The 16,401-nt window shown below is 32.4% G+C and overlaps 1 protein-coding gene across 1 annotated transcript in view; it reads right to left on the bottom strand.

Moving 5' to 3' along the window:
- Smp_152050 (putative tetraspanin 18) overlaps nt 1-15,252 on the bottom strand; it is a gene marked incomplete at its 3' end in the record, with an annotated part of 23,024 nt that extends 7,772 nt beyond the window's left edge. The window contains exons 1-5 of the mRNA XM_018795133.1: nt 15,132-15,252; nt 15,005-15,095; nt 9,099-9,335; nt 6,776-6,872; nt 2,826-2,941 (exon numbers count right to left, since the gene is read on the bottom strand). Coding sequence (XP_018649476.1) covers nt 2,826-2,941; nt 6,776-6,872; nt 9,099-9,335; nt 15,005-15,064 — 510 coding nt within the window. The 5' untranslated portion in view covers nt 15,065-15,095; nt 15,132-15,252. The remainder of the gene's footprint in view (nt 1-2,825; nt 2,942-6,775; nt 6,873-9,098; nt 9,336-15,004; nt 15,096-15,131) is intronic.
- Nucleotides 15,253-16,401: the final 1,149 nt, after the last annotated feature.

Genomic DNA, 16,401 nt, shown 5'->3' with positions numbered 1-16,401 from the left:
TCATAAATAATCAACAAACATCGATCTCACCATCAATTGGTATTCAACCAATCACTTCAGCGACTGCTGCATTAGCCGTTGCTATGGCCGCTGCTGTTGCTTTACAACAACAAAATCATAGACATTCATCATCAAATGCTATTTCTATGCTTACATCATCTAGAGTTGCACCGACTACACCTTCGATACCAGTTCCAATATTGCATGCTCATTTATATTATCCTAGAAATGTAACAACTGTACAACAATTACATAATGCACATCAACAATGCTATCATAATCAGGACCTACCAGTTACGAGCCAGAGCCAGTGCTTCCAGGTTTTCGATGGTGGTCTAGCTTCAACTGGCACATGATTTCAACTTTGAAATATACTGAAATCTCCACAAATCCCCTTCTGATTATAATCATATGCTCACTAGTGACTGACTTCAAGATACATGTCCTGGAGTTCTAGTGGGAAGCAGTGACCAGTGGATTTCAACCACGTCTGTTGTGAGATAACAACTCACTGAAGGCAATTGGTGAGGTGTCGCTCATAATTCGTGGATCAGTTGAAGTTAGACATTAACACCGTTGGATGCCGGCTCAGTGGTCTATCGGTTAAGGGCTCTGGCTCGTAACTGGTAGGTCCTGGGTTCGAATCTCGCTCGCGAGAGTGGGATCGTGGGTGCGCACTGCTGAGGAGTCCCATAATAGGACGAAACGGCCGTCCAGTGCTTCCAGGTTTTCGATGGTGGTCTAGCTTCAACTGGCTCATGATTTCAACTTTGAAATATACTGAAATCTCCACAAAATCCCCTTCTAACATATTATTCATACATTATTATCCAAATGTTAGTGAACAACATCAAATAGTTTGATATAGTTAAATATACTATTAGTTACTTTTTATGAACTTCCCTTTCGAATACATTTTTTCTAATTGAAATAATTTTTAAAAGGATGTGTGCGTAACCCTGACTAAGTTTTGAAAACTAAAATAGATATTCATGGATTGTATCATGTGTATATCTCACTTAAAACTGTTTGGTTCATTCGAGTAATGCTTTTTTTAGCAGGAATATAAATTAATAAGATGATTAAATCAAGGGTTTGAATACAGATAGGTTAATAATCATCCCTTAGATACATTGCTATTATATAAGAATAAAGAGTAAAATGCATTTTCTACATTTTATTGTCTTGATTCAAATCTACTAGAAAAAATGAATTTTATCGACATCACAAACCTAAGTTAGACTACTATTGGAAAAACGCAGACTGACTGAATTTACACTTGTATACCGTTCTTGCTCAAGAGAAAAGGTTCAAGGTTCGATCCGTCTTGGCGGGGTCGTGAGTTTACACTGCTAAGGAATCCCATTCTAGAGCAGAGTAGCTGGCCTAATTTTCAATGGCTGTCTAACATAGACTGGTTTATGATCTCAATAAAATGTATTCAATATTTCACTTCTCACTACTACAAACATTTCAACATTCATGCTTCTTTTAAATGTAAAAAAAGAGTCTATAATTTTGTTTTTATGAAATGATATTAATAGCTTATCAGTAACTTGATAAATTGATATAATGATAGAGGAAAATTACTTATTATTGTATGTATGTAAAATTTATTGTTTAAAAATGTATTTTAACGGTTGAAATCACGGGTCTATCTAAGGTAGAGCATCAATGAAAATCTGGAAGCCCTAGACGACTGTTTTTTCCTAGTATGAGGCTCCTTAGCAATATGCACCCACTACTACTACTAGTACGACTAAAATCTCCACAAATCCTCATAATAATAGAAATTTATTGTTTAAAAGATAAACTCTTTGCTTGAAAGAGGAAATAGCTTACCATTTCTCAAAAAATCTTTTGAAGTATATTTACAACAAGCCGGAGGAATTTTAATCTCATCACCACTAGTACCGTCTGGATATTTTCGACCTACCAGATACCAACTTGATCGTGTGTTTGAAAAGTCTTGATAACCGTTTAACCCACAACATTCAAGCTAAATAATTAAGAATTATATAATAGTATATATAGATTTATTTGACAGTATAACATACTTCTTAAGATTAAAACAATGAGTGAGCACATAAATCTAAATTATCCAACGAGGAGAGATTTAGAAGCAAATCACTGATTAGTAAGATTGCAAAGAAGAGCTCCAGATATATCTTTAATGATATTATAGCAACCATCCTACAATCAATTTCGATTATGGTTAATTTTGGTTAAGCCTTTTTATTAAGTTACTTAACAGATATCTTCGTTTGGATTCTAACAATTTACATATTCTTTGTACTGTTATGACCACTAGAGCACACAACACTAGCCAAAATGTTGATTACTTAAGTATCATTCGATGACTCATATACCTCCCCATATATGTATGCACGCGAAGCCTATTATCAGCTTTTGTTTTGTTTTCCCCGTGCCCTTATTAGATTTGACTATAAATTGCCTATGTAATTGCTTGCTGCTCGCTCGTTCGCTGATATTCGCTCAGGTGCTGTTAGCTTTCTGGCCTGAGTTATTTGGCAATAAACTGTAGTTGCTGCTTCTTTTTGCCTTCTGATTTTATGCACCGTTAAGATTGGAATTATAACGGTTATCAAGGTGAACGAATAACGAAGCATAGCACTACAATATCTGACAGAAAACAATCAATCCTGAAGACTTATTTATACAACAGACAACAAAGAACGAATATTAATTACTTTTTGACTTTATAACTCTATATCGCATAGCTTTTACAAACTGATATGAAAATCCAAACCTCAATGAAAAACTTATTTAATGCAATTTTTTTTTTATTTTCATATGTTACTCACTTCAATCATCAATTTATCCATTTTCAATGAGTAATCATCAAATTCCGAAATTGAGAAAGCTCCAAATGTTCCACGGTAATTAGATTCAAATCGAACTGTCATCGACTTCTCATAATCTTGTTTCCACTAGATTAACAAAAGGGAAAAAATGCATCTAACTAATTAAACAATAGTTTTAATAAAGAAATTGGTCATAGAAGAAAAAGTTTTTTTACTAAAAGGTATTCAGAATTTCAAATAGAGTAAATGAACAAATCGTTAAATTTCAATAAGAATGATAATTTATTGGCAGAATTGTTCTGTTTATTTGGATTTCCGGTTTGTCTACAATACTTACAAGTTAAGGAATGATTGAGCTATTCATATACACATGTTTATACTGCGGACTCGATAATGAAGGCAGCCGCATAAACATTTCAACAATTAGCCGCTAACATAAAGAGAAGACGAAGTGCAAGGGAAACTTGTTATTTAGACAGAATAACTTGAAATGATATAAATCATTATTTATAGCAACGAAGGCATGACTTTCAAATATGCAGAAAATTAACAAACTAAAAGTAATTGCTAACAGTCATAAAAGGTAAAACGTCATTTAAAAAATTGTATTCGTAAAACAAATACTGATATTTACCGTCTCAAGTAAGACTTTAGCATTATTAACAAGAATTGAACAAATCGTTGATTGCCTTATCACGAACAAATGATAAACAGTACAAGGACTAATCTAAATAACTTTGACTATCTTGAACGATTTATGGAAATATATTCCAACATTAAATTCACAAATGAAGAAGAAAAAGATAGAGAAATGGGGTTTCTTTTTTAATGACCAATTTTATTCAAAATTATCAAATTAATGGCAAACCCTCACATGGAATCTTCAAGGCCGAAGGAGAAGAGGAAGACCAAAGAACACAGTACGCTGAGTAATGGAGACAGTTATGAGAAGAATGAACAGAAATTGGATAGAATTAGAAAGGAAGACCCAGGACAGTGTGGGTTGGAGAATGTTGGTCGGCGGCCTATGCTCCAATGGGAGTAACAGGCGTATGTAAGTAAGTAAGTATCAGATTAATGACTATTTCAGAGGACTCACATCATTTCATAATATAACGTGAACGTTTTATTTAAAGGAAAATATTTCTGATAATTTACTCATTGACACCTTAAAAGAATGAATGGTTTCCTGAAAAAATCCTAAACCTGCCTTTTATTTTATTTTTAGTGAATTACAATTTATCTTTTTTCATGTTACATTTGTACTGACTCTTCAAATGTGATAACTTTCACACGGGAACAATCTAAATTGAAGCTGAAAATCACTGTAAGTATGAACATTTCAACGTTTTACCTTGCTGGAAAGATTACTACACATACTTCAATGGAAACTGATCGATTGCAGTCCTTTATATCAACATTAGAAAAGTTCCAATTCTTACATATAACTTCCTACCAGTTGAAAAAATAAAAGATTATCTTAACTAAGTACCCTGATCAACTAAGCTTATCTACCTGGTGTGATAAGTACTGAGTTCTTATCCGTAGGAGAACATCAGCATTCGAATGTAGGTGCTTTCTGTATTGGATAAAATGATCTTTCTGAATCCTGCTACCAGTAATAGCCTTACATAAAGGTTATATATTAAATAGGTTAGTGTCTTAAAAACATCCTCTGACTAATATCTTTGGGATCACTGTCTTATATGAATTATTTGTTTATTAATGTTTTCTTGTACTACACTGGTTACAGGTAGCAAGTTCCAGCCGCAAGACTTATTATTTCAAACCAATAAATTAAGTAAAACTATTATTTGATAACTAGAATATCACCGGTTTGGTTAGTTTCCATAAAGAGAACAATAGTATCATACTGCTAAATACAGAAATAGAGACAAATTCTTAACTAAAAATAAGACTGGAAACCATGATTATTTCTATTAAGCTTTAACAACATGGACGGCAGGATTATGAAGACCATGACATTTGAAAATAAACACGGAATAAAAAATGGACAGGTTGGATGCAACTAAACGATTTGGACTTCACACATAACCTAGCCCTTCTATCCCATACATATCAACAGATGCAGATGAAGACAACCAGTGTAGCAGCCTCTGCATCAGTAGGCCTCAACATTCACAATGGAAAAAGCAAGATCCTCAAATATAACACACAGAACACCAACACAACCACACTTGATGAAGAAACTCTGGAAGAGGTGGAATCTTTCACGTACCTGGACAGCATCATCGATGTGAAGGCATAGAGTGACAAAACAACGACAGCATTCCTCAAGTTGAAGAACATATAGAAACCAAAACAACTGTCTGTGAGCCAACATCAGATTCAGAATCTTCAATACGAACGTCAAGACGGTTCTACTGTACGGAGCTGGAACTTGGGGAACTACCACAACTATAATGAAACATTTACAAGTATTTGTAAACAATTGTCTACGTAAGATACTCAATGTCTCGTTGAAATTGTCTATTATATTTGTGATTAAAACAGTTACCAAGAGAAAAAAATGAAATTCCAGTTAGAATAAGACATAAAACGTTTCTTTTTTATTCAATCATGAAACATATACGTTACAATGATGATAACCATATGCAATTCATTGAAATCTGATCATACTAAGAAAAATAGAGGTTGTTCATGATTATTCATACACTGAATAATGATACGTACATTACATATATTCATGTAGACAATAATAAATGAATAGTTAAATTTACCAAACTTTGTGTACCACCCATCGCTCCAGCAGCTCCACCTTCAAGTAGAACTAGGGTAATCATCAGAGCAGTGAACTAAAATAATAAATTACAGCAGTAAATCAGTACAAAACTTCACTTACTCTGTCCATGTAATTATTATTTATAAAAGAAAAATATAACCAACCGACATATTATCATGGAATGTTAAATTTTAAATAGAATAAGATAAATTATTGAAAGAATATGATCAGAAGGGGTTTTGTGGAGATTTGATTATTTTCATAGTTGAAATCATGAGTCAATTGAAGCTAGACCGGGTTTTCCTTGGTGGTCTGAAGCCAAACCTAAATCCTTCATACTATACAACACATAATAATACAAATAATTAGTTCTAGCTAAATCCACAAGATTGTCAACTTGAAGAAGAGGTCAAATAAAATTTTCGAATCTGGTGGAACACCGAAACCATCAGTTAGAATTAAAGGTGAGACTATAATTTATGAACGACCCTTGAGCGATGCTAAAGTGCTTTTGAAAATGACAACCTACATACTGGTGTTAAATAAGGGTTATAAACAAGCATGAGGAATTAGGATTGTGATTTAGAGTTGATGTTTAAGGTTAGTAATTACATTTAGGGTCTCCATCACGAACTGACATCAGCTGTAATGCCAAAACCCTGTTTAGCCAATTGGATGTGAATAAATTTCGCGCCAAAATTCAAGAACAGATATCCTAAATCTGATCGGTTTACCCATAAATTATAGTCCAGCCGAATTTAATTTACGGCATTATTAAGAATGACAACAATCCTTTTCATATTTGTTATTTTTCTTATATGATATTAAATGGGAGTCAACTTTCAGAACACACATGAGCATACGTATCACATGTCTCATCCATCGCAGTTGATGAAGACTTACTACCTCACCAATCGATTTTCCACCCTTACCTAATGCCCTTCTACTAACCTAGGCATTGCTTACTCAGTGGTTGAAAAGTACGTGCGCAATGCTTCGAAGACATCTATGGCCGAAGATTAGTAACCTACAAATATCTCCTACTCTTAATGACCGTGTTTCGCGCCTATGAAATCCGACGAAACGAACTGATGATCAATGGATTCGCCCTTTGGTTGGAAGACGAATATCTCACCTATGCCATAAATGATGCAAGATGGCAAAAGCCAATCAAACCTTATCAGTCCGTGTCAAGATTTTGTCAGACCATCAGTACTGGTGAAACTCTCAAGAGAAGCGAAGCGTTTGATGCGTCCAAGTAATTCACTCACTGTCATTATTTCGGGCGCCGACGCAAGCCAATTCTGAAGTGACATTTCGTATTTGGAGGGAGAGAACAGTGTCCCAAAAACGTTTTCATTATTGCTTAAGGTAGTCAGGAATAACTGCATTTTGTAAACGTCTTCATCATACGGAACTACATCATTTGCGTATTCTAAGTCAGCAACTGAATCTCTTGTCAGTGATCAATCCTTGAAAAGCCAGACGATGAAAGTGTTATCTCCAAAAGTGTGTCTATTACAAAGTTAGATAAATATGTGGAAAGCGGACAACCATGAGGTAACCGATTCCGATGAAATTTCGTCATAAGCTCTGACTTGGCCAGTAGTATTTAAACAGACAGCCTGTACAAGATTAATGTATTTCTTTGATACGTATTTCAATAACAGATACTACTATAGAACACAACTATCAACAGAGTCGAAATCCACCTTAAGGTTAAAGATGTAAACTATGTGTATGTTCTAGAAACTGCCAGAAAGTGAATATTTGGTCTGTATATCCACGTTTAGGTTTGAAAACATCCTGGTCTTCTAGAGTTTGCTCTTTATGAGCTGTAGTTATACATCGAAGTATTATTGAGGCTAATGCTTTTAGACACTATATTAATGAAATCGATTCCTCTTACTTAGTTTAATGTTTACTTCAGTAAAATAGCACTATTGGTTTTGATCACCAGGATAAAATAATACTATATTTGCCTTTTGTTATGGTGAGACGAATAAGAATGAATAACAAGCCGTGATAGCTAGTTTTTGGACGTCAGCATGTTTCACTTTTAGCATGTAATTACTAACATTTAGTTCATACGATTTTTATTTTCCTTTAACTTCAGGCTTTCAAAGAACTAATTTATTGTTGTCTTGTTCTGTCTCCAAATCACTGTAAATTTATCATAAGTCTATTATTTCGAGTTTTGTTTTACCTTAGATGACTCTTCTTGGCGCAGATTGTATTTTTGTGACTGTGATCCATTACAGTCTAGTTATTAACACATTCAATCACATAAATTTTTGAGTCAGATATATAGAGATCAGCTCAAGTATCCTATTTTCTCCTACTCTTGGGTTCTTGGAGAACGAAGTTTTACGTAGTCAGTGAGCTTTGAAAATTAACACCCTTGGATGCCGGCTCAGTAGTCTGGAGGTTAGGCGTTCGCGCAAAACCAAAGGTCCTGGGTTAGAGTTTAGAGTGCGGGATCGTAAATTACCGCCGCTAAGGAAAATCATACTAGGACGAAACAGTCATCTAGTGCTCGTAGGTTTCCAATGCTGGTTTAGCTTAGATTAACTAGTGATTCCTACCGTCAAAATATCTAATTAATTGAGTGAGTGTTATTGCAACATTCGATCGAATAACCCTGAAACTCTCTCATTGAAGTCGGTTATCGTAAGATAACCAGATGAAATCTAAAAATAAACAGAGAGCCGCACATGGTGCTAAGTTGCTCAATCAAATTATCGTGATAGATTCCCTCTCTTTTAACTCATTGTAACTAATAGTGACTGATCGAACCATATACGAACCACACATTTTAATTCAGTAGATCCTTATTCAGTAGTAATTCAAGTAATTGAATGAGCAATCAACTGAGATTAGAATCATGAAGTATAGATTGATATTTTCGAAGCTTTGACTACACTAAAACTATAGTTGTTTATCTGGCTGCACAGTAACGACTAGATATATTTTAAAAATAACAAATTATTTTTAATCTATACGTCTATTAGTAAACAGACAAAGAAATTTAGTTTGTAAATTAAGATTTTGTTATATCCACTGGCGAATTATGACTGGTAAATCTGAGGCAGAAAGCAGGGCCGATACGCACTCAAGACTGCTCGTACGATTTCAAGTATCATTATCCGATCAATAAATTCGCTCCTTCTCTAATTGCACGTTCATATATATTACGAGTCCATACGTTATAACAGATTTTTACTTTAAATAATTAAATCTACCACATACATTTTTCATAGTTGAAAGCGTGAGTCAATTGAAGCTACACTACTATGGAAAACCTGGAAGCACTGGACGGCCTTTTCGTCCTATTGTGGGACCCCTTAGCAGTGAGCATCCACGATCCCGCACCCGCGAGATTCGAACCCAGGACCAATCATACATATATTTTTGCTTGTTTTCCTTACTTTTCACCCTCTTTTCTATGTTAAAGTATACCATAACAAATTTAAGAAGGCATTATTAAAGTTTTATGTAACAACAATAATGATAATAATTCATAAACTTACTGCTATAAGTAATCCTCGATTTTCAATTACTACACCCCAACAGCCGACAAAAGCAATAACTACTAATAATCCGCCCATTATAATCACAGCATAACTGAAATAACGTAATAAACTTGTTCCTTGATATAATTGCAATTCAATTGAATTGTATGACGAAAAAAGTTGAATTGTATCAATAAAGCCTTGATCATCTGCTGTAACCCATGAACCGACAGCAATTAATGCCAACCCAATAATCTTAATTAAATTAGTTAACAGAAAATACTGTTAGTATAACAGTTAAATTTCATTAAAACAAGTTTATTTAATAGGCAATAATATCAAGGTTGAACTTGATAGTTTCAAATAATTTGAGCATTGAGTAGAAAAATAATAATAAACATATTTTTGTTATATCCAAATAAGTACAAAAATTGTCTTTGTGACGTTTCGTAACCTAATGTAACCCACTTCCTCAGAACAAATTTATTCACTTTAGGTTTATTTAATATTTTTATGTAGTTAGGATAAGGAATCTGCAAAACGTAGATTTAAAATTACCTTTTGTGAATTTCACAAGGTTGTTTTTAGCTCATTTTTACACAGAATCATCTTTAAATAACACGAATCTTTCCATAATCCAACTTACCAAATAATAATCTTATGGACATTAGTAACTACTTTTTATGGGTTGACTTCTGAAATTTCTGATGAGACGTTTTAACTTGTTTAGTTAACGTTATTGTAAATAGTCATTATGATACTTGTTAAAAATTACACCCTATCAGGAATGAACTAAAATTGAAACTACGGAGTGTTTTCATGTTTTCTAATAAGACCCAAAACTCTTAATACCAATAGCTCGTAATAAGCTGAAGGCATGTACTGACGTGAAATCTGAAATTTAGGCAAAACAGCTTTCCAATGTCGATGTATGAGAGGAGAAAACTACCTACAAACTATTCTATGATGAATGATATGCGAGACTGAAATTGAAGTCTTTGTCAGATCATAAGTTCGCTGCAAGATTACCTCGATATTACTTATATTCATGATCATCATTACATATTAATGTATGGTCACATTGTTTGAAATCTATTCCCTTTAATGTATGACTTAGTTCTGATTAATTTAGTGATCTCATCTTACTATTTCGTTTTATCATTGATTTATAAATAAAGACAATATTATGAAATTGACTTAGCTAACCTATTTATCATCGGTAGCAAGTATAGTCTTAAACATTAACAGTGAAAAATGCAAACTCGTACTATTAATAATACCAAACACACTGAACAAATCGATAAGTATCGAAATTTAATACGATGAGTAATTAAGATACTACTTTTTTATTTCCCTTTTTTAAAGTAGTAACTTTATGTTTTTGCGAAATTAAGACATACTTCGGTTGAAGTTAGACATTAACACCGTTGGATGACAGCCGGTTCAGTGGTCTATCGGTTAAGTGCTCTGGCGCGGGACTGGTAGGTCCTGGGTTCGAATCTCGTGAGTACGGGATCGTGGATGCACACTGCTGAGGAGTCCCATAATAGGACGAAACGGCCGTCCAGTACTTCCAGGTTTTCCATGGTGGTCTAACTTCAATTGACTCATGATCTCAACTCTATAAAACATACTTTACAGTTAACTTTCTGATCGTGAAATGGTAAATAGTGCATTTTTAAGCTATTTAGAATAATTCTGATTACTTGCAAAGTATTATTTTTACCATTTCTATAATACATATCGATATGATGCTTTATTGATAAACTGTTTGATGATATGTTTAAAATAAGGTTACCATATTAGGACATATTCTGAGTTTGAATCTAAGGGTTTGATTCCATCAACCAATAATATTGAATTATATTATATTATTATGCTAATTAATTCGTGCTAAAAACGTTCTGTTGAAACAAAATTATGACCAAGTTGGTCAATTCTGTATTTTGAAATAGTGAGAAAAGCACATGTTTATGTCAATGATACCCATATTTGCATATATACTTTTCTCTCAACTGTTTATTAGATGGACGATAACGAAAATATTGATCAGTATTAGAATTTGTTGTTATTTCAGTTGACCTCCCACCAGCATATAGTACTAACACTATAGATGGGAGCCGAATTAAGAAAATTTCCGATCCAACTTTGTATTTACGTAACGTTGTATTATCTCGTTTCGGTAAAGTAATGAAAGGTACTACGAGGTAACAGTTTAGTCAAAATGAAAAAAATTATGGAAGTGACACCGTTATTTTGGATAATTACTTTTGTAATCCATCTATTTCAGTGGATTCATCATTTGGATTTAATTCTAGAGTAAAACTAAACATGTTAGAGACAAAAGTGTCTTTTCAAACTTCGGATTGTTGGAGTCGTCAATATCCATAGAGAATTCTAAATTATTTATACAACAAACTCATTTAATCTCTTCTCCTACCATTGTGTTATTTATTAATATTATTACCCACGCTTTGGAATAAATCCGTTTAATTTTTATACGAAACTTATGTTTCTGTTTCTATGCCCTTTCGAATCACATTTTACCTGTAAAATTCATCGTATAATTAGGATCCAAGGTTCTTAGATGTTTTCCAGTTCGTATTTCACATCATCAACTAACTTAAGTTAAAGTATTGAAAACAAAGAAGCACCAGACAGTAATATACACTCACAAACGTGCCTAGGATGGAATCCATAACCCGTATATCTATAATCTGCAAATCACTGAGTTTAGTGTCCATTAATTTATAATTCAAACTTTATTTTTTGTGGTATTTTGTAACAGTTTTCCATTGTCATCGGTTACATGTGTTTAACACTAGACATAGATGAACTCTATTAACCACCATTTCTTACTAAAATTCAGGGAATTTCCTCATAATGTTAATCATCACTTCTCATAGTTCTTTATCACAAGATTATCTATAATTGATTTTGTCTTAAGTGAATCTATTGTAATGTAGTTCTACTTTGTTCTGTTAATTTTTTTAAAAAGCATTTTTGGTATTTTTTGACACAGTTATGTATGAGTTATATTTCTTATGTAATTTCATGAATTAGATATTTGAGTTATTTTTAAGGAATAAAGAGACATTGACAAAACTTGGGCGCTGAGTGTACAGAAGTCATTATATGTGAAAATTATATTTGAAATAATCTCAGCGATTGAAATGTTAAAATAATTCCAACGTTTACCCTGAAGAAGTCCAAACAAGTTAGCTGGACGAAATTGTTGGATTATTTACATTTCAATCACTGAGATTATTTCAAATATAATTTTCACTTATAATAAAGAAACATTGTTTCACATCGTCAGTCACTTTTGCCGTACATCCATTCCGACTAAAAAAATTTCTAATGACCTGATTTTTAAGATTACAGTTAGCTGGATCTTTTTAGCTTGTGTTACTCCATGAATTGTCCACAGGTGATAAATATTATTATAAAATCTACTTTGACAACTCCAGTAATTTGTTGTTTTCAAATACAAACAATGTCTTCAGTTTTAACTGTGTAATATATTACTATTATGTTAATTAGTCGAAAGTCATTCAGTTAAGATTATTCTAACTGATCTACTTTATTATTATACTATAATTTCATTTCATTAGATATCAGTCTTCACCTATAACTTGATTGAATGACAATAAAAGTAGTAAATCTATGATATTGAAAAACTTTTAATTAACTAATGACACTGAGTAAAACAATGGAAGTCATGTTGTTTTGTAAATTTAAACAAATTTCACTTTTATATGTTTAACAATAAACTACGAAACATATTTATTAGGTACTTGTTTAGTTCAATAACAAAGATGTTAGTCAAAAGTTATTTTTAAAAAATAATTGTAAACAATTACTCAGATGATCCTGTGTATATTTGCAAATTCTAACCTAATGAGTGTATTGATCATGCGGGTTAAAGTGTTTCAAACAGAAAAGCTTAAGTAAATTCATTATCTTGTTATAATGTCTGTTTAATTCATTATAGTTGACAGACATAGGGCTTGAATTAACGTAACCGATTTGAAAAATTATTTAAAAGATATTTTTTTGTAGTTGAATTGATGAGTCAATTGAAGCTAGACCACCATGGAAAACGTCAAAGCACTGGACGGCCGTTTTGTACTACTGTGGGACTCCTCAACAGCGCCAATCCACGATCCCGCCCTGCGAGATCCGAACCCAGGACGTAACGGTCTCATGTGCGAGCGCTTAACCACTAGACCACTGAGTCGGCATCCAACGGTGTTAATGTCTAACTTCAACCAATCCACGAAACTGAGTAACCGTCCACCATGATCTTCAGTGATTTACTATCTTACAAAAGACACGGCCGAACTCGATTGGTCGCTGCTTCTCACTGGAACTCTAGGAAATACCTCTTGAAGCCAGTCACTTTTGAGATATTGTTTTTAGTTAAAATGATTTCCCAGTTTAATCTAACATCAATACTAAATGAGATAGGTTTATAATGTATTTATATCATTACTGAAATATTCCGTATACCTATTAGATATTTACCCAGAACTTTTAAAAATATTCATATTGTGTGAAAATGAAATATTAACATTTAGTCAGATATTTTGATTAAAAAGTATAGAATACAGTTGGTTTGCTTTTATTATCAATTATGCTTTTATGTGAAAAGTCTACTAACTATTATTTGGTTTGTATATAAAATGATGTCCCTTACCACCTAAGAATTTTAAACCTTTATAAGTCAAATCAAGACAGTAATCCAAAGTAAACAATACACAAGAGTTAATATCTATAAATGTTATTTGTGAAGGGATAATTTTCCTCTTGGTAGTGTGAACAAAGATTCTGTTAAGTCAATTATCACAGTAATAATAGTATAAGATATTAATTATTCATATCTTTTAGATAAAAGATATCACTATTAGTTTGATATAGCTAAATGCTGCATTACCATCAAATGATCCATTGTTAGTGTTACAGTCATTAGATATAACAATATTACGACTGTTAAAAAACAGTTAAGATTACAAAGGATTTAGTATTCTTATTCAGTTCTCTCTCATTTATATTAGTCAGTTAAAATAAATGTCACTTTTCTACACAACAATATAATTAAATCAGTCAAGAGGTTCACTTATGAAGTCACTATTCAGTGAGGTATGCAATAAAATAAAAATGTCATATAATATTAGTAGAGTCATAATTGTTGTTGTAAGATTAGAGCTTCGGTAAAAAAAAATGGTCGTTATTATTAGACGGAAGTTTTCAATTTTTCTCATGAATAAACAGGAAAAAGCCGTTTACATTTACTGAAATAAGCTTTTGGTATAAATATAGTTTCATTTAATAACTGTATTTAATCAGTTGTTAAGATACTCTGAATTTGAGGATTTATATCTTATTTTGTCTTTACAGTATAACATCGAAGTTCATATTTAGTTCAAGTAGAAATTTATATTTATGTGTATAACCATCACCTTTTTTAATATCGTGTCAGTGTATAGGCCTTAACTCTGTCTGTAGCTCTTCTAAGGTTACTGCCGGTCCCATGTCCGGGGATAAGAAGAGGGTTGAGTATGGGGTCAACAACCACATCCCGCAGAAAACAACCTTAATAAAAAGAAAACGCTAACTAGTAAGTAAGTAAGTGCAACTCTTTATTCTAGCTTAATTTATTGATTACCTTTATATCAATAATTACAATGTATGAAATACTCGATAGATCCAGTAAAGTAATATGTTTATGCTACCATCAACATAATATTCTCTCGATAAATGAATGATGACGATAGAACTGAACGATAAAACTGATCCATATTGTCAGTTTTCTTGTTTGATCAAACAAAAAACAAAACCGGAATACACTAAATTATCATTATCAAATAAACAACAATGTTAATTGTAACCCCGAAAAAGAAATCATCATTGAATATACTTACCACAAGTAAAAAATTTAAGCAAAATAGAAAGAATTTCGGAATTGTAAATGTCAAACTCATTCTCTTGGATGAAATTTCAAAAGTTAATCAACTAAATGGTAGGTAAAAGTATTGTGTCATTAAATACCTTTTTATATTCAAACCAATAAACAACACTGTTGTTATTTTATTTAGTCTAACTAATAGGCAAGTAAGTTTTCCTGTAGTTTAGTTAGCGTAATATATTAATATGCGTGCTCACATTCTTCTTTTTTTTTGTACCGTGTGTATATATGTGTGGGCTTATGACCAAGGTATAACATACTCGCATATATACACATAAGTACATCGCTATATGCATCCAAAAAGGTATTTTACATACCAAAATATGGTAGTCAGGTTAACAAAATGAGTTGCTCAATCTAATCAATTTACTGGTCGGCCAAATACATGGCCCCTATAGAGAAAATGGTTGTTATGATATTGATTGAGACCAACATACTTTCTAAAAGTGTGTTTAAGTTTAGCACTTTATGAAATGGATTAAAACCCTCTCTCTTTCTCTCATATTCTTCCATCTTCATACTTTCTCTCTCTTAACTTATCTAATTTCTCACTATACATATTTTGTTGATTATTTTGAGTTAACATTCAGAATTCATTAATGTGAATGAATAATCAAGAAAGTAGTTCAATAGGCCAATCAACCTGATAATGTAAATTATTGTATGTGGGTGTTATTAAACCAAGTGTCTACTTAACTAACTGTAGTATATGTATCTAAATATTTGTAGGTATGCGTAAACGTTGTTTTCAGGAATAGAACCAAAATTTTATATTATTTAGAGTCAAGTAAACAAATTCTGTATTATTCCAAATAAGCGGCTATGTTACATAACAATGCTGAAATTTGTGGCTTAATGACATGTTTAGTGTATATATATCTATATAATGAAAAATGTCCTAGAAAGGTATAATATATAATGTTATAAACCCTTTAAAAGTTGGTATTTAGGATTCAATATTCAAAATTACAAGTTATGTAATAATTGAAGTATATTCATTTGTATTTACTTGTAATACAGAAAAAACCGGTTTATATCACAATTAAATGTGAAATATTAATAATGATAATAATAATACTACAAAGGTGGAAAAACCATATAACTAGTTAGTAAAAGTAATAATAATACAACAAGAATGGTAAAGTTCAGATAACCTCGCAAACATAAAAGGATTTTATTTAGAGTTATATAACAGTTAGAAAGGAGTTTTGTGGAGATTTCAGTACTTTCATTGTTGAAAGCATGAGTCAATTGAAGCTAGACCACCAAGGAAAACCTGAAAGCACTAGAAGGCCGTTTCGTCCTATTGTGGGACTCCTCAGCTGTGCGCATCCACGATTTCGTCTCGCGAGA

The sequence above is a fragment of the Schistosoma mansoni genome, chromosome 1 (genome assembly GCF_000237925.1).
Source record: "Schistosoma mansoni strain Puerto Rico chromosome 1, complete genome".
NCBI classification, from domain to species: domain Eukaryota; kingdom Metazoa; phylum Platyhelminthes; class Trematoda; order Strigeidida; family Schistosomatidae; genus Schistosoma; species Schistosoma mansoni.
Note: the sequence above shows the minus strand (reverse complement) of the source record. Positions and strands in the feature narration are given on the sequence as shown.